Source organism: Dunckerocampus dactyliophorus, chromosome 2 (genome assembly GCF_027744805.1).
Source record: "Dunckerocampus dactyliophorus isolate RoL2022-P2 chromosome 2, RoL_Ddac_1.1, whole genome shotgun sequence".
NCBI lineage: Eukaryota > Metazoa > Chordata > Actinopteri > Syngnathiformes > Syngnathidae > Dunckerocampus > Dunckerocampus dactyliophorus.
Window position 1 is genome coordinate 3,156,064 of NC_072820.1, and position 24,724 is coordinate 3,180,787.

Sequence of the window (24,724 nt, forward strand, 5' to 3'; positions counted from 1 at the left end):
TTTTTTCCCCATGTCCTTTTTTAATACATGAAAGTACACCTCACACACAGACAAAAAGGTTATATAATTTTAGTAGCATGTGACACAGGTTACTTTTGCACCACGACATTCATATTGCTCACAAAGGTCACATGAAAGACCATCAGTAGGTTCACAAACACTGTGGCTGTGCTTTTGGTGTGAACTGAAGGGACGGCACATCGAAAAAAAGATCACCATGACATGATTGTGTTATTGTACCTCAAGCACAACATGGGAAACAAATGACGAAATATTCAACACAGAAACGTCATTGTCTGCTGATACTGACGACACTATAGTAGCTTCATGTAAAAAACCAGGTGTGACACACAACAGTGATACCGACAACAGTCGTGTCACAGCAATTACTGACGTATTTACTTGAACATTTTCATTTGTTTTGGGATCACAACTTTCACATATAGAAACATACAGTATCACAGCGACTACTGACTGACTGGCTACGGCGGCAGTATCCCGGCAACGTTACGATCCTGCCTCACTGGGAGCCCCCAGGTCCAGCTCAGACTGCCCAGAAGGCTTTGCAGACTCTTTCCCCCCCTGACTGGCCGGAGCAGGATCGTCACTTGACCCGGGACTGTTGTTGAGGAAGGCTTGGTACTGGTTCCAGAAACCCGCTGAGCTGGTGGTGGCCGGAATCGTCAAGGAAGCTACGGGTGAGGACTGTGGTGGGTCAGCGCATGAACGACCACTGCGGGCCAAGGGTCGGGTTGTTTTGGTAACAACTCCATGGTGCTTCATGTGCCCCTGTGCACGAGAACAGAAGAGCAACGGTGTCTACATACGTCAGAAACACAGCAAATTATTATACATCCGTTCACTTGATACCGATTATACTCTTCAGGGGTCACGGGTGAGCTGAAGCCGATCCCGGACTGGTGGCCCGTCAATCACAGGTCATATACACTTGGAGGAAACCGCAGGACAGTACACAGAAAGATCCAGAAGCACACATCTATGAGGCAGACGTGCTAACCACATGCTTCGCCGTGCCTCCACAGCAGGTTAATTTGCACTTATTCTGATCACAGTCATTGTGAACCAGAATGGTCAAACATTACGTCTGATTATATCTGGTTGAATGATGTCAAAATGTATTATTGTGAACATGTACTTTAGCACACACTCCCTGCGCCCTGAGATTGACTGAAACCACTCCAGCTGTTGCTGACTAATGTTCTGTTTGAATAATATCACTTGATCAAGTCTTTTCTAATATTCCAAACTACAAATTAAATCCTAAAAGTACAGAATGTACGATTTGGACTGATATCAGATCACACTGACATCAGTATCAGCCGATACCAAGGCTGCAATATCGCGACACCCCAATTAATTGGTAGACTTTGTTGTCTTTTTCCTTACCTTCAGCCCACTGCGACTTGCGTATGCTTTTCCACATTCGGCACAACAATAGGTCTTCTTCTCAGGTCGCGCTATAGGTGATGGTAGGGTCGGGGCTAGGATAGAAACGTCGGGTGCTTCGCTTGGTTTAGATACACTAATCATCTTCACACCTTCTACTTGTTCGTCCCTCTCAAATGAATCCAAATTAAAGTTCTGGCCAAACGCGGAAGCCCTCTGTGCATCTCTTCCCTGAACACTGTCACCAGTTTCGGAGGCGGACATCATTGCGGAGAACTCCTCAGGAACATTTGCTTGGTCTTGCTTTGGTGTTGCTGGGGCGCAAAACGTATCTCTGTCTTCGTCCATGGGTTCAGGTGACTGCGCCCTGGAAGGGTCTAAGCTTGATTCCAGTAGAGTTTCTACAGCGGCAGCGACGTCCTGATTTTGCTTTGAGGAAGAAACCGTGCCGTAAGCAAAGGGGTCACAATTGGTGGATGTGCTTTGTAGACTCGGATGAGTTGATATGGGGGCATGGGGTGCATCAGGAAACGGAGAGGCTCCCTCACAATCCACAGCTTCTTCAGCGTGGTCATCTTCTTCAGCTGGCAGTGGGGTACTGGCACAAAGGACAGGGGGGTCATCAGTGGCTGGTGGCGGAGTTTGTGTTGTGATACTCATGAAGGGGTCAGGGCTGAGATCAGAGGGAGGGTTAGGGTCTGGGCTGGAGGATCCATATTTGCTATGAGCTGCATTATATTCAACAGGTTTAGGGTCAGAAATGGGACAGGAACCGACTTCTGCAGTTGGAATCTGTGAACTCGGGGACAGACTCTTAGAGTTGCCAGGTTGAGGTGTTTTGCTAGAGGTGGTGTTGTCCAACTGTGACAAAGGTTTGGCATCAGATTCAGATGGCAACTCGTATCCAGAATCCTCAGCACCTCCTGGGGGGAGTTGTCCACCAAGGTGCATACGGATGTGATGCTGAAGTACGAGAGCATTGGTGAATTTACGTTGACACAGTGGGCAGGAGTTCTGGACGCGAGCATTGGCCGGCCGAGTGTGATGGGTTGCCAGATGTGAGCGTAGGCTGCCTTTGGTTGAGAAGGATCTTCCACACAACTTGCATGGGAAAGGGCGTTCCCCAAGGTGCGTGGCTTGGTGTAAGCGCAGAGCTCTGGGGCAGCTCAAAACCCGAAAACACACACCGCATTGATTGGTCGCCAAGTTATTGGCCGGAGTGATGTTTAATGTTGGTAACAACCCCCCTGCAATGGCACTTGCATTATTGACACCCATGCCAAGGGCAGCAACCATCTGACGGGTGAACTTTGAAACTGATGTGGAAACAAGATGAGAGGACGGTGGAGATGCCATGACGTATGTGGTAGAAGTGCTGGTGTTTGTGAGGTTAATGTTAGCTGAACTTGCAGGAGAGGCCATAGTATTGCTTGGCTGCGCCTCCATTGTAGAAGAAGAGGTCCATAGAGAAGTAGATTGAGCAGGTGCCTTTTCTAGCTTTTCTACCAGCCGCTGTAGCTTGGACGTCTCAGATGTAGGTGTGGAGATAGCTATGGAGGACGGCACAGAGCACTGAGTGCTAGCGGCTGGGCCTGGCACTTTATGAAAGGGAGAGAAAGGGAAAGTCATGTGTGAAAGGCTGGTAGAAGCTGGTTGGTGGGATCCTGCATTTGATGGTAGCGGAGAGCGTAGCATCCCCAAGCCTGGATGGAGTGTTGAGTGTGTGGCATTGGAAACAGATGTAGAGGAACCGGACGGGAAAAGGAGTTTTGGCAGGTGTGCTAGCTGGGAGTAAGCTGCAGGAGATAGTATGGCAGCCTGAGGAGGTGTGTTTTCATCAGAGTGATGCTGTTTTGCACCCTTCAACAACCCTGAAATGGTCGAAGATGAAGATAAAGTGGGAATCGAGAGTAGGGAGTTGGCCAGTGAAGAGGCGGGTGCTGAAGTGGAGGGGGATGAGTAAGATGAGCCAGAGGCGATTGAGACCGCAGCCGCAACAGCTGCCGCTCGATTAAGTTGCAGCAAGGAATGTGAAATCAAGGCCAGATCCACACTTGGCGGTAGAGGTAACGTACAAGGAGTAGACCCCCCTGATGCCCCCACTGGGAACCCACTATTGGTCCCGCTGACTTCCAAATCGTTTCCGTAAACTTCGTCCTCAGGCCTGATTTTTGCCTTCTTTTCAGACGCATTTGTAGCAGCAGTACTGCTACCACCGCTCCCCGGTTGACTCATATCCGTGGCCCCAGTGGCCCGTAACGCCACTCCAAACAAAGATGGCGGGAGGAGTGAAAGCGACAGCTCGGGGTTTTGCTCCCTGTGGCGTAGGAAGTGCACCTTGAGGTTGCCCCTGGTGGTGAAGCGACTGAGACACACAGGACACTGATAGGGCCGTTCTCCGGTATGTGAACGCAGATGTATCTGCAGGGCTGAGTCGCCACTGAAGATCTTCCCACAAAAACGGCAAACGTGCTGAAGACGGCTAGTACTGCTGGAGGCAGAGGTAGATGAAGAGTTGACCCCTCCAGTGAGAGACTGCAAAGCATACTGGGCATTCGGGGATACTGCCGAGAGGGATGCATTTAGGTAGGATTTGCCACAGTGCTCACTCATGTTATTTGGAGATTTCTCCTGAAAATAGTGGTTGGGTAGAGCCAGCGATAAAGCCAGTGGGTAGCTTGAAGAAGCAATCGAGGTGGAAGGGTCTGAAGACTGATTACTAACTCTCAGATAATTATTAGCCGCTGTAATGCCTCCTGTCGCTTCCAGTTGGGGCTTGCAAGGTTGCAGGATCTGAGACAGGGTGTTGCTTGACTTTGAAGGTTTGTTGGCAACCTGAGAGGGGAGCAAGGTTGAAAAACATGCCAAGAGAGGAGCTACAGAGGTGGAAGGCTGGGTGGTTGGTGGTTGGGTCGTTGGGCTGTTGGACCTTTTGTCTTCCAGACACAGTTGAGGTAGGGGTGGGAGAAGCTGCTGGGTGGGTGTGTCTATTGAGTACGATGCCCCACCCAGACGTAGTACCTGTCTACAGATCTCCTCTGTTATTTGCATCTGGTTGATCTGCCTCTGCTGGAGTACCCGCAGCTCCTCTAGTATCAGGGCGAGACTCAGCTGGGCCCTAGTGGGGGCAACTGAGGCGGAAGACACTCCTGGGCTTGGTGTGGGGGTAACAGGACTTGGGGGACCTTCAGGCACACGGCTGGGGCTTCCCGGGTGTGGAGGACATATGGAGGCAGAGGACGATGACGATGAGGAGGTGGTGGTGGCTGACAGCCCCAGTTTAGGAGAAGCCATGATTGTGCTTTGGTGCAGAGCACTTGCAGAAGATTTAGGCTTCTGAACAGAGAGTCCGAGGACAGCTGAGCCTAGAGTTTGACTAGAGGGAGAAAGGTATGGGTAGTCAAGAGTGAAAGAGGATTTAACTGGCTGGTGGGTGGGCCGCTTTGGGGAGAGGGAAGTTTCCCGACCCGGTGCACATATACAGCCCGCCTGGAAGGCCTTTGGAGGGGAATGGATAGTGTCAACTGATTGTTTGCTTTGAGAAATGATAGTTGGAGAGCACAAGGGAGGAGAATCTGGGTTGAACGGATATGACTTCACTGCCAAATCAAGGGCACCTGCAAATTGAAAGAACATTTAATTACATCACCGTTAATGGATAGCAACAACACACACACACACACACAATCTTTTTACTTGGAGTCAGTGAAGTTCTGGGGAATACATTTTGGTCTCTGCTGAGTACTAGACAGTATTGGAGTTCTAATTGTCTGATACAATTGACTTTAAACGCTCCGGTTGCATTCCTGACACAGTCAGGAACAGGCAGAGAAGAAGAAGTGGCGTGCAAAGGATTCACAGGAGAATGCTGAATACTACGACAGCTCAGAAGACATATGACTCACAGGCCACCAAGAAGCTCGCTTTGCCCAAAAAGGATCGAGTGACCGATGTGAAAACACATGCCAAACAGACTACATTTAAATACAAGAGCACTTTGCATGCACATTGTCGTGCAAAAACACACTTAAATAATAGCTCTTTGCTTGGATGGTCCATAAAATAGCATGTTTACACTTTACACATTCTTCATGGCCATGCTTCAGCGCCCAGCACCACCATAATCTTAACTAAAGCCAATCAATTCACTGTACATTTGTTTTTTCCCCACACGTTCATTCATTCTGACTGTTTCTGAGCAACACGCTTGAGTTCTACAGGCAACTAATCATTCCATGATAAACTACTGTATGTACAATAACTGCAGAAAAGAAGAAAACTGTACTGGACTGTATTTGAAATGCAAATTCAACTCCTGACTTGGACTCCTGAGTCCTAAACCCCACTCAATGTACTGCTGGGTCGGTCAAGCTTTCCGTCTGCACTTCAAAGGGGAAATTCCATCCAAAATATTTTGGTCTGTAGTACAGTACATCCCCGCATATTTGCGGTACGACACTCGCACAGACTTCTTTTCTCTGCTTTAAATGTACCCTTTTTTTTCGGATAACTTAAATAGAAAGTGGTTTGATGGCACTATCCGCAGGGAAAAAGAGAGTGCTGCAGCTATGAATCCAGCAGAGGGTACTGTCTCACAAGTCGATTCACTCAACATTTTCCAGCAGGAAGATGCTTTGAGAAGACTGCAAGTACAATACTGTATACTGCATGCCTGTGATTGTTTATTAATGTATAAAACAGAATTTAAAATGTGTTTTTCTGTGCTCAAGACCCCTCGTCTCTGCCATGAACCAAGGCAAGACTGATATTTTTATGTATATTTCTTTATTTGTAAAAAGGTTTTTAAATAAGCGATACCTATTTAGAGACAAAACTTTGTGTTATTATTGGTTGTTGGCTGTTTTTACCATTTTTTGTTGTTTTTTGTTGACTTTTGTTTCTGCAGTGTGCATCAGGCCAATGACAAATGAGCCACAGGCGACGGCTGGCCTCTGAGCTGCACTTAGAGCGCCCCTGCTTTTGTGGCAAAGTTCGGCACGTGGCAAACCACAACTTTATTTGACTTAATGGCTTCACGTCGCGGGCAAGCGATGGTGGTTGAGAGGAGAGGGTGAGCTGGTCGATGCAGCCATCCTGCCTGTTAGCATCTCCGGGTGGGAAGGCACTGATGTGATGATGCATTTATTTTCCCTAATATTTTCAGGATTTTCAGTCCCAAAGATCGACTGGTCGATTGCGATCGACGGGTTGTCAACCCCTGGTTTTGAGTATCATAAACGAGCATTTCGGGGGCTTTTTATGGGTGTGTCCGTTAGTCGCCATCCGCAGGGGGTCTTGGATTGTAGCCCCTGTGGATAGCAGGGCTGTACTGTATGCCTCCTGTGTATTCGGCATTCTCTTGTGAATCCTTCCAGTTACAATATCAAACTGACACAAGGACATAAAGTGGAACCTTTTTTTAAAAAAATTTATCCGTTCCAAACGGTCCGTCTAAAACTGAAAACTGAAAAGATTTTTCCCATAGAAAACAATGTAAGTACAATTAATCTGTTCCAGACACCCAAAAATGCTACCACAAACACTTTTAATATACAATCGGCCCTCGTTTATCGTGGTGAACTGGTTCCAGACCCAACTGCGATAAGTGAATTTCCAATATTAAGAAATTGAACATTTTTATCGTTAGAGCATTGAAAACCTGTTAATGACCCTTCTAAATATGGTTTTTACCGTTATTACAGCCCTCTAGACATGAAATAACACCCCCACAGTCACCTTTACACTTTACATGATAGAAAATAAACCCTCTTAGACATAAATAAGAGATGCTAGACTCACACGTTAGTATAGACAGCGTACTTCCTGGTGGTTACTGTCTCATCAATGTAACGTTACTGACACCTAGGGACCAGTGTAGAATACTACTCTGCTGCCGCTGTTCACGCTTAAGAAGAGACCCACAATGCACTTCAATCGCCTTATTGACCACCAGATAACACGTGCTGTGAAAATTCACACAGGAGCTGCTGTCAGCCGGTCTCTACACTGCTAACCCGCTGCTAGCGCTCAGCTAGCAGTCAACTCTAGCCACCTGACGTCACACACGTCACACCACAAGTCAGAAAAGTCTGTTCCATCAAAAGTAAGCTCATTTTCCCCATAGTCAATCAATTATACCACTATAACATGACTTAAAGGGTCATGTTATGCCAAATGCAGTGCCTATGCCTATGCAGTCATGCCAAAATGTTGTGTTGCTGCTGGATGTTCATAGTCTCCGAGTGAGACTGTAAGTATGTTTTCTTCTCCAAAACAGGAAGGCTTAAGACAACAATGGATGAAGCAAGTGCAGAGAACGAAAGACAGATGAACGACCACCTCGAGTTCTGGTCTTTGCCGTGATCATTTCACTGATGACTGCTATGAAGGAACACATTTACAAGAAGCATTTGGCTTGAAATTACAGTATACATGCATTTTGAAAAAGGATGCTATTCCACCGGTACACAGGAAAAAAACCCCAAGAAGAACGACTTCAAAGTTGCCACAGAACAGTCATGTTTTGTTTACATAATGTCTTCTAAACACTATTCCATGATAGCGACAAGGCTGTAAAGCATTGTACATGTTATATAAACATCTTTTCACAGCGCATATATATTTACTGTGGGGGGCGGGGGTGGCGGCTGCAACGGCGAGTAAATCTAAAAAAAAACAGGCTATAAAGACTCCTTTACGCTCATTACGGAACCGATTTATAACAATAATCAGGATAAGCAACTCCAGAGTAATTTATGCTTACCATTCTGTGTTTTGAAGGCAACCAATGTTCATCTCCATGTCTTAAGTCCACGTTCTGCAAGTTCTCTATTGCTTCTCCAAATGTTTCTCCCTTCTTTTCTCCTTGAAAACTATTGACACATGACTCAAATCTTGGCTACAATCACTGTAAACATCCTCTGTCTCGTACACCACTATGTTTGTTTACCTGGGTGATAGTACTCCGACGTCACTTCCAGAAATGAGAGTGAACAGCGAGAGCTAGCTCGTCATGGCTGGCGCCATCAACTATAAATGTCATTTTTGCAAATGTACTCTTCGCTTTCAAAAATGGAACAATGTAGAACATAATTACTAACAATATACTGTATAACATACTGTATTTAAACAAAGTTGACCAGTCATGGCAGGGACCCTTTAAGCATCACTTCAAACATGCAATGTGGATTTTCCTTTGACATACACATATAATCTCTTCTCACCGTGCTCAAGTATCCGCCAGGCACCGCGGGCCAAGCTCTTAAGCTGCCGGGGTCGTTTCTGCTTCCGTCGGGACATGCTTTTTAAGGGTGCATGGCCACCATGCATGCAACTTCTAATCTCGCTCCTTGCACAGTGAAGAAGGTAGGTATTTTAGATTTAATTAGCGGGGGAAAAATGCGGGTCTAAAGGCATAATTTCCCCCTTGTCCCTGCCAGGCCGCGTGGTCATGAGGAAGTGTATCCAGGCTGGTATCATTGTGGTGTACTCAAGATGCATGTGTGACAGTTTCACTCAAGCAGTGTCCTTTCCTGGCTTTTTCTCTCACACACACACACACACACACACACACACACACACACACACACACACACACACAGCTCACTTGTTCATTTGCTACTTGACATTCAAATGGCAAGCCAAGACTCCTCGCCCTGTCTTTTGTGAATGCTTTGATCCTGGAAAAAAATGGCTGGACTACACATTTTGCACATAATGTGAGCTTAACAGAAGTCATATTTTAATTCTGGTTCGGTTGTGTAACATTTCAAAGCAACGGTGTGCAACAACTCCCCCCCCATCACCTCTAAAGGTGCCTGGCGGGGTTGTGTTACCGTGACGCCCCAATGCAGTGAATGCACACAGTTTACCCAGTGTGAGCTTGGTAAAGGAGGTGGAATTTGCAACAATGGCGTTGAGGGAGCACAGCTGAGTGAGCATAGCCTCCTCCAACACATCAGGCCAGTGAATGGAAGCACAATGCTGCCTTTCACCGTCGTCCAGACATGCCTAACATGTAGGGAGAGGTTGACTGGCGGAAATAAAGACCAGATCATGTATAAGTTATGTGTAAAACATAAATATTTCTATTAAAACCCACCAGATGCACACTCATATCTCAAAGATCCTATAACATGACCAATGCAGCCAGATAATAAAATTGTTGTCGCGGTAAAATCAATAAACGAGAGCATTATTCTGCTTGAAATCCATTGTGCCAACAATGCATGTTTTTTTCTTCGTGCCGTCTTGCATCAACAACACGACAAGCGGCGGGGTGATAATGCTGGTTGTAAACGCGCACACAAATATGTATGGCAGTGAGATGCGCGCTCTCGCTACTGTACGAGCACCTGTTGCACACCACGCGCGCAACCGACATCATAACAAGTTATGATTCATAAAATATTACGAGCAAAAAAAAAAATGTCCCGGATGTGCATCGATCCCACCCACCCCCTTCAGGCCACCGTCAGCTGCACAGCTCCTGTACAAATAATAAAAAAATAATGCTATAAAAATAACTTACCAGGTGTAAAAGGATGATTTTTGTGGTGGATTAACAATGGAGGCGAGGCTGCGCTGCTTGGATGATCGACGACTTCCCTCAGCCGGGACACTGGCGCACTATTTCCCTATTCACTCCCAAGGATGCGCAGTAGGACACGCATTTTTTTCCAATTATTTATCGCCCCTAGCAAATGGCGTTTAAAAAAATGTCATGACAAATAAAGAATGATTCCTGTTAAGTGTTGCAGGGACATGGGGGCACGCATGGTGTTGCAAATGTAAGCGATAACGAGGCGATGCTTGTTTTTTTTTTTTTTTGTCTGGGGCCTGTCTGCCTGTTTCGGTCTATGCGGTACCGTCTGTCTGTCTGTTTCTTATAATTAATGACCCTCACCGCCAGACGCTCCTCTGGGAAACGGTGACCACGGTTACCTCCTTGTTGGCTCTCAGACTGCGGCTCACACACGCACGCACGCACACACACACAAACTGGTTTGGTTTTATAGAAGTCACTTGTTTGCACTTGCACAATGCAGCACATGTGAAAAGGAGTAGGAAGAAGCAGAGCTTATTATTCTAATTCTACCCCTTCCCCACCTCACACCTCAGCATGCCAGTTTGTTCACTTGCTGTGTTTAACATGTTCACTTGTTACCTCGGGAAAGAAAAGACTGCTGTGTATGTGTGTATTAGAGATGTGCGAATCATGAACGAGTTGTTCAAAATTCGTGAGTTTTTTAAATTTTTTTACTGCAAATAAATCAGGACTCACAGCTCACGGGTACTCCTTGAAAACTCGAGTTCACCAACTCACGGGCACTTGACGAAAATTTGAGTATCACTGACTCAAGGGTACTCGACAAAGACTCAAGTTTCACTGACTCACAGGTGCTTGTCAAAGACCCGAATTTCACTGGCTCATTTGGTACTCGACGAAGAATCTACTTTCACCAATTCGCGGGTACTTGACAAAAATTCCAGCTTCACTTAATCAAAGCTACTCGACAAAGAGTCATGTTTCGACGACTCACAGATATTTGACGAGTCATGAACGAGTCGTTCAAAATTTGTGAGTTGGTTTTACTAAATCAGGCTACTCCGTTAACTCGTACTACGATGGCGAGCAGTCAACACGTCATTGATTGTGCAACTGTGAATCGAACTGCATGTGTGTAAATGTATTAGCAAAACGACAAAACAAACGATTCACTCGGTCAGACTGTGAGTTTCAGTGTCTAACGGGTGCTCAACCAAGTCTCGGTTTTCACTGACTCAAGGGTGCTGGATTAAGACTCGGGTTTCACTGATGGACAGGTACTTAATAAAGACTCACAAATACTCGACAAACTTGAGTTTCAATGACTCACGGCTACGCAAAGATTCAAATTTAGCTGACTCACAGGTGCTTGACGAAGGCCCGAGTTTCACCGACTCATGGGTACTTGACAAACATTCGAGTTTCACTGACTCAAGGGTACTCGACAAAGGCTCAAGTTTCACTGATTCACAGGTGCTGGACGGAAACTTGAGTTTCACTGGCTCACAGGTACTCAAAGACTCAAGTTTCACTGGCTCACGGGTACTCGCTGAAGACTCGAGTTCACCAACTCACGGGCACTTGATGAAAATTTCAGTTTCACTGACTCAAGGGTACTCGACAGAGACTAAAGATTCACTGACTCACGGGTGCTGAACGGAAACTTGCCTTTCGCTGCCTCTCGGGTACACAAAGACTGAAGTTTCACTGACTCACAGGTGCTTGTCAAAGACTCGAATGGTGTTCTGCAACCTTGTGTTGCAATCTATCAGTGCTCTGTTGTATGTGTCTGTTATTGTATTTACTACTGCTACCAGTAGAGGGTGTTGTGTGCTCATGTTGAAGACGTGTGCTGCTCCACTTGTCTCAATATGTATTTACTTGCCTGGAGCATATCAAGAAGCCACAGTAGACAATTGGCTAAATATAGAGCCACAACAGTCCTTAGTGGCTAAGGGAGAACCCGCCCATTGTGTTCTGAGTCCTGATTGGCTGTAGACCACTGTCAATCAATCTCCTTCGTGCAGTTTCCTGTTGTGGTCAATAGTCGCTAGCAAACTAGCAAACTGTGTGACAATCGAAGAATAAACAATCGAAGAAGAAAAAGCTAACTGCCCAAATGAGTCTTTGGTTCAAGGAGTATGGGATTTAGAGGAGTGAATACGTGTGAGTCACTTAATAATTTCTTGTGTCCAACCTAGTAGGTTGATCATTAAGATTCTAGGCCACTGTCAAACAATCTCCTTCGTGCCATCTCCTGCTGTGGTCATGGCTACCAAACTAGCTAACCGTGTGAGCTGCTTGCTAACCGCCAATACTGTAAACAACAGAAGGAACAGAAGAAGCTAACCGTGTGAGGAAAATAGGACGACAGGAACAATATGTCTTAACAAGGATACAAAAACGCCACAGCCGAACAGCGCCAGGATGAAGAGGCAACCTAGTAGGTTGATCATTAAAATTCTAACAAAATTTGACCTTTGAGAGTGTTTAAACAAGAGAGAAATGTGAGAAAATGTTAACGCATGTCTGAGAAAAGTGTATAAAGTGTATGGTGAGGGGTTTTACAGCCTTAAAACATATATAATCATTGTGAAAGAAAAAAAAAGTTGGCTACTTCACAGATTTCACTTATTGCGGGCTATTTTGGAAACATACCTCCGCAAGGGAATGCTGTATAATTAAAAAAAAAAATCACCTTTCACCTGCATGCATACCTTTTTATCTATTCAATTTTAAAAAATGCAGCAGAATTTCTTCTTATGTTGGACGGCTTATGCTGCTTTCCAAAATACACATCAATGAATACAGTCACTTATTTATAAGCTGACTTGAAGAACACTACAATGAACAGTTTATTGGCTTTGTTTCTTCTCATTTGAGCTGTCTCCATGATTCCGTAATGTCCAGCACAAGTGTTTTACACCCATTAGGACACTAGATGTCACCAAATCAACAATTATCAGCATATTGCACCCAAGGTACATTTGAACAGCTTATGTGTTTTGTGAGTTATCATCGTTAGGCGTTTTAGACTGACGCATACCTGTCAACATTTGCATTTGAAAATAAGGGACATGCATTTCCTCTACGTACTCCGTGTCTGATGGATAGCAACATTTGCAATATGGCCCACCCCAACGATCAATTGTACTGGCGTCACTGTTTCTGAGCCTCCTTTCAGCTCCTGGTCATGTGACTACACTTGAACCCGGAGCACGGTTAAAGCAGACACTAAAGGAGGTGAGGCTGTCGGGATTAACCACCCGTCAGCATATTGACCACGTACAGCACGCTGATGGCCTCTGCCTGCAAACACCAACACAACAGCAGGTGAGAACCTTCTGTTCTTTGTTTTCCCCCATATAGATAGACACACACACACACACACATATATAAGTATATATATCTACAGAATAGACTGTATATACTGTCGGTACTTGGACATGCAAGAGCTTACTTACAGTAAATCAGGTCAACAAGCTGTCAAGGATGATCTCCTGATCCCATTGCAGCCTCTCAGGCTTTACAACACCCATAGAATCACAGGAATCATTCCCTATATTGTTAAGTATTCCATTTGTAGTATTACTGCATGTGACAGCAGCCCTTTAATAGCGATTGTCTCACTGTCATTGTTAGGACACCTTAGGGACATCACCACAGTGCTTCACGATGGCGTCCGTGGCAGAGGAGCTGACCTGCTCCGTCTGCAGAGATATCTTTAGCAAACCCCACCCCCTCCCCTGCGGCCACAGCTTCTGCCCTGCCTGCACCCGCGAGGCCTGGGGCGGCCACGGCGAGGGCAAAGGTCACTTTGCGTGCCCCCAGTGCGTGGAGCAGTGCGGCCAAGTGCTGTGTGACTGCTGCTCCCCGGAGGCGGACGAAGGACTGGTTCACGTGGCCGTCAAGACGTGCCTGAGATGTGAAGTGTCTCTGTGTGCGGAGCACCTCCGGCACCACCTGGACAGGCCGGCGTTTAGCAGCCACTTGCTGGTGGAGCCGCTGGGGGACATTTCGCTGCGGAAGTGTCCCACACACACGGAGTTGTTCCGCTACTACTGTGCCGACGAGAGGGTTTACGTGTGCGGCGACTGTCTGCTGGAGGGAAGCCATTTTCAGCATAAAGTCAAGGGGCTGAGACAGGTGGAAGAGGATCTGAAGGTGTGTTTTTTGATGTTTTTATTTGTGGTTGTGCAGGGAATCAATAATGTTGTGTGTTTCCTCAGGATATTCTTCAGACACTGCTTGGAAAGTCTGAAGAGAAGCTGAAAAATGGAGAGCAAATTCTCAAAGACTATGCCAACATCGATTCTACCATTGCTGTGAGTAATAAGTGCACCAGTTAAGTACGGCAAACGTTAGTTTTGATCCAATACCAAGTACTGTAAATACAGCGCCAGTACAGTAGACCAAGACCCCCCCAGATGGCGAAAAGTAATTGCGTGTAAGTGAGACGCCCATGAAAATGTCTATTTTTGACACACGGTTCACTCCTCCCCGCTGCAAACCCTTCCTGCTAGCTTGATGATCTCCTCCGATTTCAGATCAACATTTGCAATAAAAGTGGCTGTTGTAATTATTAGATTCAGCTCCAGAACCCTCCCCGTCTCTCTTCAATATGCCAGAGTTTTGCATATCACAGCAACTATGGTGCATTCAAGGGCTGCTGACCAAAGTGCAAAATCTCAGTGCTTGACGAAAAAATATTATCGGTGACGCATAACAGTGTTACATATTTGCTATTGTCACGTATTTATAAATATAAAAAGAATATATAAAAAATATCTAAAAGAGCGCAGCGACGACTCATCTAAGAGGTCACAAAAGACCCCACAACAACATCCAAAGAACTGCAGGCCTCACTTGCCTCAGTTAAGGTCAGAGTTCATGACTCCACCTGACCTGAATCCTATTGAGATGCTGTGGCATGACCTTAAAAAGACGCTTCATGCTGGAAAAGCCTCCAATGTGGCTGAATGACAACAATTCTGCAAAGATGAGTGGGCCAAAATTCCTCCCCAGCGCTGTAAGAGACTCATTGCAAATTATCACAAACGCTTGATTGCAGTTGTTGCTGCTAAGGGTGGCCCAACCAGTTATTAGCTTTAGGGGGCACTTTTTCACACAGGAACCATGCAGCTTTGGATTTTTTTCTCCCTTAATATTTAGTTCAATTGTGTTGTCATTGACTAATATTTAAATGTTTGATGATCTGAAACATTTAAGTGTGACAAACAAAAAAAAAAAAATCAGGAAGGGAAGATTTAATTTAAATTTAAATTTTTTGTTCACGATTATAATCAGGATAATTAACAATTAATAATTGAACAATATATAAATACAACAATAAAAGATGATGTCACAGTATCGACAATACAGTATAATAAAATGATTCCCTTATTTCCTATTATTACAGCCAATTATTTGAGCAAAAACAAAGTCAGTAGTGCAAAATAAGTCAACAAAAGTGAAAACTACTATTGGCTCTCATTCAAATCCTTTGACTATTTGCCTCCACATAATTCATTCCCTCACTTTGTAAACAATATAACACTAAATATAAATACAACAATATCAACAATGTAACAATGCAACAAAAAAAATACACATTGTGAAAAAAAACAGAAGAGAACTGAGAAATACTATTCTTGGTATCAAAACAACCAATATTTGGATTGATCCAGCTACCCCTAGTACCAATGACATAAGTGAAAGTCAGGTTGGTGGGAATTACAGACTAATTTAATAATGATATTACAATATTCTACACAGTATCACATGTGTGTATAATGGATGCACTGAAAGAAAACCATCTGATGATGGTGTGACTGAAGAAATCAAGAAGAATTCCACAGCAGATGCCACATTTTCAGACTGTATTCCAATGATATGATAGCAAAGTAATACGCGGCTTCTTACGTAGGATTCTCTAGTGGAGGAAAATACCCAAGTGGAGCGCCTGGGCTCAGACCTGCAGGTCCAAGTGGGGAAACTGGTTGAGGCTCTAATGGAGATCACTAAGAAGGACAGGGAGCAAATGATGGCGCGTGTGCAGGAAGACTGCTCCAAAGTGAGGGAGGACCTGAACCAGACGATGAGCATTCAGCACTACTTGGCCTCGCTGTTGGCCGAGACGGACCCCTTCCTGCTCATCTGGGTAAGGAATTATTCTACAGTAGAAGCTCACCTTTCTTTGACAGCACTTTTATTTGTATGAATAGTTTGAGCGTTGTAATGATCAGTGAACTTTCCTCAGGCCTTTCAGTCTGATGACACAAAGTAAGTCAATAGCGCAACATAAAGTTCTGATTCCTATTGATGAACAGATGCACTATAAGGTGCGAGTCAGTTGTAGTATGTGTGCATGAGGTGGGTTAGGAAGCAAGGTTACAATGCCATCTACTGTACGGAACTGTGACGACAAGCTGCACAGACAGTCGCATTATAATGTGTTTCTCAGCGAGGGTGAACGGGTCGCTCCAAATTTGTTTATGGTGGTCCAAATTTATCCGTGGCAGGCCGCTACAAATAATATACAGCGTGCGTGGGAAACGCTGAATAAATAATCTGACATTTTACATTTCCTAGTTTTACTCTCCTTGCCGTGCGTGTTCTTGTTTCCACCTCCCATGGTGAGTTTATTTGTTAGCCTTAAGCGGTGATTACACTTGCACACATTTTGCCACCGCACGGTCCGGCAATTTGCTGCGGCAACGCGTGTCATTCAGATGGCACGCCTGAAGACTAGTTTGCACATATGTTATGCATTTGGCACGCAATTCCTAACCGAAAATGGTGCGCATCGGCAAGAATTCCCGCACGACCTAAGTCAAGTCCTGTTCACATCTAGCGCACGACATTGTCGGCGCGACAATGGGTATGCATTGTCACCACCACTTCCCGCATTCCATGTAGCAGTCGTGATGCCTTCGCTGCAGCGGACATCACCCCAGCTTCATTCATTCCTCTATTTGCAAGGGATCTACAAGATGTTCAACTCCAGAGAAGAAGCTCTCATTGCAGAACAGAAAAGGTATGTCTATGAAGAGAATGCAGAAAGAGCAGGAAGAAGGAATAAACTAGAAAAAAGAAAGCAAGGACAGTTCTGACTAGATGACATCGCTTTGGGCATTATGATCTCTTATTAACTCATTCGATCCCAGCCTTTTTCCAAAGAAAAAAGGGTGAAAAAATAGCTTTTTGTGAAAGGATATGAAGAGCCCAACTTTCACTTTGACACAAATGTTTTGCTGTGTGTACGCGTGTGTGTGCGCGCGTTTGTGCATGTGTTAAAAATTCCCTACAATGCGTCACATTCTGCATGCTACACTCCTCCACGCTCTCTGACTTCCTCCTCCCTCAGTGTGTTTTTACATGCAAAAGATCCATGCCGAGCTCTTATCAAATGCACTTCTACCACCTTGTGGCCCTTTTTATGGCTTATAATTGCTCTGAAGAGAAATACATCAGTGGACAGTTGCGTCATCACCCCTGCAAAAAAGGGTAAAAGATGCATAAATACGTCCTTGGGATCGGGCGTTCGGGTTTATAAAAACGTATAACTACGTCCTTGGTACTGAGTGAGTTAATAGAACTTCACAAGGAAGATCCAAGAGGCGACAGAAAGACTTGAGAATTCCCCCCTGACTTGCTCCAAGAGGTAGCGGAAAAGTTAACTCATTCATGTGAATGAGACACGCTTTGATACGCATCGCCCGCACTGTTTGCACCTACAGTAGGTGGCGGTGCATTCACGGAGCCGTCACGGAAATTCTGCGTGCACAGTTTACACATGCTTCACACCTGTTTACGACCAATTTACTCATTGGCACGCAAAATTGCGTACGACTGCGGGGACAAAATACATGCAAGTGTAAATGTGGCTTTAGCTAGTCCTTCCCTCTCAGTTACTTTGCACTTTGTGTTTTTACCCTTGTGGTGACTGAGTTGCGTTGAGAAGCAGAGTCACGATGCCAACCCATTGTAATGTGTTCGTGAACAAGGGCCAATAAAAAATAAAAAATTAAAAAAAAACAAATCTATCTGTGACAATCCAAATGTATTTGTGGCGGGCCGCCACTTATAAGGAAAAACTGAGCTGTACTGATGCTTGTATGAAGTGTTTGTGTGTGGCAACAAGCACCACATTGGGTAGACCTGCACCTCCCTGGCCAGGCCATACAGGTGCATCTCAATACGTGGTACCCATATACAATGATTTTAATGTGGTGCCCATATACAATGATATTAGCACTCTAATCAACAAATTAACTGCAAAAGCTTCCTGAGCCTTTAATGTATTGAGATGCACGTGTATGTCCATTTTCCACTTTCACTTCCTGTAGGTACAGTGACCACATAGCCCTGTAACTTTGTCTATATAGTGTATCATCCAGAATTCTGCCTTTACAAAAATAATAATCCTCTGTTTTGCTCCCAAAAAGTGTGTTATTGTAGTTGGAGAGGTGTCGAACTGCACTGACAATGTACCAGTCAGAATACACGGCGTATGTGTGGATAGCTAGACAACCTAAATAATGTTGTAAGCGAGCCTGTATGTTGTACATACACAGTGGTGTGAAAAAGTGTTTGCCCCCGTCCTGATGTCTTATTTTTTTTTGCATGTTTGTCACACTTTAATGTTTCTGATCATCAAACAAATGTAAATATTAGTCAATGACAACACAACTGAACACAAAATGCAGTTTTGAAATGAAACTTTTGATTATTAAGGGAGAAAAAAAATCCAAAGCTACATGGTCCTGTGTGGAAAAGTGATTGCCCCCTAAAGCTAATAACTGGCTGGGCCCCCTTAGGAGCAACAACTGCAATCAAGCATTTGTGATAACTTGCAATGAGTCTCTTACAGCGCTGGGGAGGAATTTTCGCCCACTCATCTTTGTAGAATTGTTGTCATTCAGCCAAATTGGAGGGTTTTCCAGCATGAAGCGCCTTTTTAAGGTCATGCCACAGCATCTCAATAGGATTCAGGTCAGGACTTGGACTAGGCCACTCCAAAGTCTTCATTTTGTTTTTCTTCAGCCATTCAGAGGTGGACTTGCTGGTGTGTTTTGGATCATTGTCCTGCTGCAGAATCCAAGTTGGTTTGAGCACAAAGGCTGGACATTCTCCCTCAGGATTTTTTGGTAGACAGCAGAATTCATGGTTCCATTTATCACAGAAAGTCTTCCAGGCCCTGAAGCAGCAAAACAGCCCCAGACCATCACACTACCACCACCATATTTTACAGTTGGTATGATGAAATGCTGTGTTACTTTTATGCCAGATGTAATGGGACACACACCTTCCAAAAAGTACAACTTTTGTCTCGTCAGACCACAGAGTATTGTCCCAAAGGTCTCAGGGATCATCAAGATGTTTTCTGGCAAAATTGTGACGAGCCTTAATGTTGTTTTTGTTCAGCAGTGGTTTTGGTCTTGGAACTCTGCCATGCAGGCCGTTTTTGCCCAGTGTCTTTCTTATGGTAGAGTCATGAACAGCCTGCAGTTCTTTTGATGTTGTTGTGGGGTCTTTTGTGACCTCTTGGATGAGCCATCGCTGCGCTCTTGGGGTCATTTTGGGTGGCTGGCCACTCCTGGGAAGGTTCACCACTGTTCCATGTTTTGACCATTTGTGGATAATGGCTCTCACTGTGGTTTGCTGGAGTCCCAAAGCTTTAGAAATGGCTTTATAACCTTTTCCATACTCATAGGTCTCAATTGATCTAAGTTAAATTATGTTTTAGCAGGTGGGGACAATGACTTTTTCAATTAGTTTGATGATCTGAAACATTTAAGTGTGACAAACATGCAACAAAATAAGAAATCAGGAAGGAGGCAAACATGTCCTTACAGTGAGATGACCCACTCATGCGTGTGTATTCTTGTTTTGTAGATTACTACCTGACCTAAACAGTCCGCTTTTCACGCCACAACCAGTCAGTTTAGACAGAAAGCACATTTTGGAGGACATCGAGGGCAAATATCGAGAGTTTATCACCGCCACTCTTCGCTGCCTCAGTGAACTCAAGAGGGAGCTGTGTGAGTAACAACACTTGTCCACCTCCTTTTCAGCATTGTGTCATCAAAAACGGTGATCAGGTACATTCATTGGTTCTCCCTATCACCACAGTAACAAGTCCTCTGACTCTGGACAGCAACACTGCTCATCCTCTTCTGTGCATCTCTGACGACCTGCAATTAGTCTCAAGGCTAAAAAGCCGCCTGCCCCTTGCGGCCCACCCCGAACGTTTCGACCACTGGCCGCAGGTCCTCACGGTTCAGAGTTTCACAGCTGGGACTCACTACTGGGAGATGGACGCTGAGGGATTCTGGGACATCGCCATCTGCTATAGGAGTATTGGACGGAAGGGGAAGGAGGGCAATGCCTTTGGCAACAACGCGGTACGTACAGTAATCCCTCGTTTATCACGCACAGTAATCACCTGTTTATCACGGTTAATTGGTTCCAGACCCGACCGCGGTAAGTGAATTTCTAAGACCTACGATTCAATATTAATAAATGGAATATTTTCATAGCATGGAAAACCTGTTTAGGACTTTCTAAATACAATTTTAACATATTTAGAGTCCTCTAGACATGAAATAACACCCTATAATCGCCTTTACACTCCGATCACCCAATACAGTATCAACAGAGAAAATAAGCCATTTAAAACATAAATAAAACTTGTGCTTGTGTGTGTTTCAATAAATGTCTTCCTGACATTTAATGGATGGCCCAATTAATCAAAAACTATTTTGGTAATGGATGAATGATTTTCTTTATTTAAATATGTTTATGTAAATATGTATCGTATTTTCCGGACTATACGTAGCACTTTTTTCATGGTTTGGCTGGCCCTGCAACTTATACTCCGGAGCGACTTATAGATGTTTTTTTTCACACCGACAGCCGCGACAGGGCGCTCAAGGCTTGTGTGCCATTTAGTGTATTTGCCACATTGTTACACTTCAATGCCACTAGATGGCACTATTGTGTTAGGCATCTGTGGAGTATATCCGTTGTGTTGCGCTGTCGTTATGCTAGAGACAAGATGTTGCCGTCCTCTCTGAAATAAAGCCATCCAAACAAGAGATACGTTTGTCTCTTTTTATTTGATATATGAAGATATCACTGCCAGTATCTGCTGCTTCTTTAACAGGCGATACGAAAACGATGACGTCACCTGTCGCCGCCACGTGACCGGAAGAGAGCTTTGACGACAAGCCAACATAATATCTGAATATTTTGACGGACATGACTCACCTCGGTCGACATTCTCCTGATATTTTGATGTCTTATAGTCTATCGTGACTCGCAGAAGTAATTTGTAAGCAGAAGACGACGGATTTACGCGCATCCGTTCTCTCTTTTTCTGTGTGTGTGGAGGCAGTGATGGATTTGATGGATATGTAGAGCTGGATATCGTCAGCATAACAGTGAAACTGAAGGCCATGACAGCGGATGATGCTACCGAGGGGAAGCAAATACAGGCTGAAGAGGAGTGGGGGTGGGGGGGCACCTTGGGGCAGGGCGGCATTAAAGTAAACTTACTACAGTGCCTGAAAGTCATTGAACAAATACAATTCAGCAACCAATATGTTGCTGTCAGCTCCAAAGCTTAAAACATTCTCTTGTCATTTCCAGGTCTCTTGGAGTCTGACCCAGCAGCATGACAGGAAGCTGGCCGCTTGGCACAACCGCAAGAAAACCCGTCTGGCATACAAAATGACTGGCAACCGCGTGGCCGTGGCTGTGGACTACAGTGCCGGCACCGTCACCTTCTCTGAAGTGGGACCATCGAGCAACCTAACCCACGTTCACACTTTCTGGACCACGTTTACTCAGCCAGTGTCCCTGGGCTTTGGACTTTATAAGTCGGAGCTCAACAGCCATATTTCTATCATTAAAGTCTAAGGTCTGAGGGTACAATGCAGACAGATGCACTTACGGAAATGTGATGCTATTTTATCCTGAGCGTCTGTCAGATTTGGGTTATAAAAACCACACAATGTTGCATTTTGAGTTATATTATGAGCAGAAAATGGGGCAAAAAAGTTCAAACATGCTGACATGACTAATGTTAACAACTAATGTCATAATGTGTTTTTGTGTGTTTGCGAGCAAACTTTAACAAGAAAATCCAAATAATGTTGTTCCTGATCAGCCTTTAGTGGTATTGAGTGTCAGCGTAAAATACTGCAAAGTACAGTATGCCAGTGATCATCTAGTACGCATGCATGTCTTTGGCAAATGGCTCTTTGGTTGACTTTGTTGTCATAAATGAATGTCTGCTACCTTTCTTTGTCATTCGTGTATTTGTACAAGAGAAAAAAAACAAAAGAAAAAAAGATTAGCGGTATCACAAGACGAGACGATACAGGAGGTTCGGTCTACAAAACGGGATGAGATTTTACTTTACTTTTAAGAAAAGTACAATGAAAAGAATCTAAAAAATATACGACAGTATATTGCAATCTACTAATATCATTTCTACTGGGTCACACTCTTCTGCACTCTGTGTGTATGTGAGCCGCCCCGCCTCCACCCACCGAGACAAAGAGACTGTATGACTGACAAAAGGGCTCACTCCGTTCATGCCGTTGTTCTATGGAACAAACACGAAAGTAATGCACAGGCGCTGAAAGTAATGCACAGAGTGAGACGAGAAAAGCAGACATGCATGCACATGGCGGGCAAAATTATCCAGTTCATTTTCATTTATTGTCTGATTACTTCATTTCTTTATTATCACCCAAGGCCTAGTGCCCAAGAGACAGTTTTTTTCTGAATGAAACATCTTAATCTTGTGACACCGCTAAAAACTATATTCTAAGTAATTAAGTCCAGCGTTGCCTCGCTACATCGCGGTTCAGATTTCGCGGATTCGCTGTTTCGTGGATTTTTTTAGTGCTATTTTGCATGTTTATTTTTTTTAACAGCGAATGAATGCACATTGTGTTTTGTGTCCTTGTGGTGTATTAGAGCGATCTATCGGTGCTCTGTTGTATGTGTCTGTTATTGTATTTACTACTGCTACCAGTAGAGGGTGTTGCATACTCATGTGAGAGTTGAAGACGTGTCCAATCTTCATTGGCTAAATGAGAACCCGTCCTTTGTGTTCTGCATTCTGATTGGCCGTAGACCATTGTCAATCAATCTCCTTTTTGCAGAACACCCTGTTTCCTGTTGTATGATCGCTAGCTGCTAGCAATCATACATGCTGGATGAAGGCAGAAGTTACGTGGCTGTAGGATGCCTGGAATACTGTAATGTCTTCAGGTCATGGAGGACGACGAGGAGCAATATGCTTTAAAACAAAACGCTACGCTTACAAAAACGCAACAGCCTAACGGCGCCAGGACAAGCCACGATCAGAGGAGTGAAATATGCGTGAGTCACTTAATTTCCTGTGCCCAATCTTGTAAGTTGATCATTAAAATTCAAACGAAATTTGAACTTTGAGAGTGTTTAAACAAGAGAGAAATGTGATAAAATGTTGTCTAAGAAAAGTGTTTCAAGTGTAGGTGAGGGGTTTACAGCCTTAAAACATACATAACAATTGTACAAAAATATAGTTGGCTACTTCGCGGATTTCACTTATTGCAAACCTATCCCCGTGATAAATGAGGGAACACTGTATAACAATAACAAGATAGGACGACAAGTAAAAAAATTTTTTTTTTTCATTTTATGAATAATAAATAATTATAATAATTATCCACTTTTTGTGGGGGTTCCATTTCAGCACCAGCAGCGAATGTCAAATCTCTTGCAAACTTGCCAAGGACACTCAGATATTCATATTTCCATTTTTTGGAACACCCTGTATATCATATACACTAGGTCCCCAACTTACGAACACCCGACTAGCGAACATTCGCGGATACGAACACAAGCTGACTGGTCTATATTATATTTTGTTTTGCCTTGTAGTCGCTCAATCAGTATTTATACTGCTACTGTACATGCTTGACCAGTAGAGGGCACTGTGACACTGCTAATGGGACCAACAGAGGCAGCGTTAGAGCTAATGGGACCAACAGAGGAAGAGTTAGACGCTGGGGAGATAAAGCTAAATGGAAAGCTAAATTATACAACCAGGACAGAGCGTGTGAGTCTAACCACGACGACCATTTGTACTTTTTTCAATAACTCCTCCTCCAACTCCAACTCCTCCACAACGACGTATGCTCAACCACTCCTCTTCAAAGGTAAATAACATTTATCATTACGTATTATTATATCACTTTTATTATTGTTTTTTTCATTAATTATCCTGGTTTAATATAATTTCTCAAGAAGAAATTAATAGTATGAGGAAAAGTGTCATTTTAGTGGCATAACGTTGAAATATTAAAGACATTTTATTTATTTTTTAAAATCAAAAGCGTTAAATAAAGTTGCAAATTTTTGAAACTTTGGTTGGGGGGAAATGTACAACATGGGAATAAAGTCAAAATATCAGGAGAAAGGAAGTTGAAATACTTGGAAAATTGTACCAAAAAAATCAACAACAGAAATTTTACCAGAGTAAAGTCAAAATAATAATAAGAAAAATAGATTTCTCATTTTAAACAAGTTGCAATTTTATGAGAATAAACTTTAAAAAATTTGGAAAAAATATCATTTTAGTCACAATGTTGAAAAAAAAGACAAAGTACTTTTTTGTTTTAAAGATATAAAGTTGTAATTGCGAGAAGAAAATTTACAAGAGGAAAGCTGGAATAAAACAGTTGGAAAATCATAAAAACCAGCTGAAAT

At 44.0% G+C, this 24,724-nt stretch overlaps 2 protein-coding genes across 2 annotated transcripts; one reads left to right on the forward strand and one right to left on the reverse strand.

Moving 5' to 3' along the window:
* sall2 (spalt-like transcription factor 2) lies at nt 1-9,735 on the reverse strand. Its single transcript, XM_054762965.1, has 3 exons — nt 8,631-9,735; nt 1,408-5,024; nt 1-789 (listed from the first exon to the last, which is right to left on the reverse strand). Exons 1-3 carry the CDS (start codon nt 8,734-8,736, stop codon nt 508-510), a joined length of 4,005 nt encoding a protein of 1,334 aa, XP_054618940.1. The 5' UTR covers nt 8,737-9,735; the 3' UTR covers nt 1-507.
* Nucleotides 9,736-9,873: 138 nt separating this feature from the next.
* Nucleotides 9,874-23,402, forward strand: trim110 (tripartite motif containing 110). Its single transcript, XM_054762993.1, has 9 exons — nt 9,874-12,398; nt 13,140-13,288; nt 13,598-14,119; nt 14,185-14,280; nt 15,882-16,115; nt 16,215-16,237; nt 19,853-19,998; nt 20,090-20,361; nt 21,608-23,402. The coding sequence occupies exons 1-9, from the start codon at nt 12,383-12,385 to the stop codon at nt 21,875-21,877; spliced, it is 1,728 nt and encodes a 575-aa protein (XP_054618968.1). The 5' UTR covers nt 9,874-12,382; the 3' UTR covers nt 21,878-23,402.
* The last annotated feature ends 1,322 nt before the right edge of the window (nt 23,403-24,724 follow it).

Coding starts and splice junctions, on each gene's coding strand:
- sall2 (XM_054762965.1), bottom strand. CDS start 8,736: ATGCATGGTGGCCATGCACCCTTAAAAAGCATGTCCCGACGGAAGCAG. Junction 5,025..8,630: donor CTGGCGGATACTTGAGCACG/GTGAGAAGAGAT, acceptor TTCAATTTGCAG/GTGCCCTTGATTTGGCAGTG. Junction 790..1,407: donor CAAGTCGCAGTGGGCTGAAG/GTAAGGAAAAAG, acceptor TCTCGTGCACAG/GGGCACATGAAGCACCATGG.
- trim110 (XM_054762993.1), top strand. Junction 14,120..14,184: donor AGGTGGAAGAGGATCTGAAG/GTGTGTTTTTTG, acceptor GTGTTTCCTCAG/GATATTCTTCAGACACTGCT. Junction 16,116..16,214: donor ACCCCTTCCTGCTCATCTGG/GTAAGGAATTAT, acceptor AACTTTCCTCAG/GCCTTTCAGTCTGATGACAC.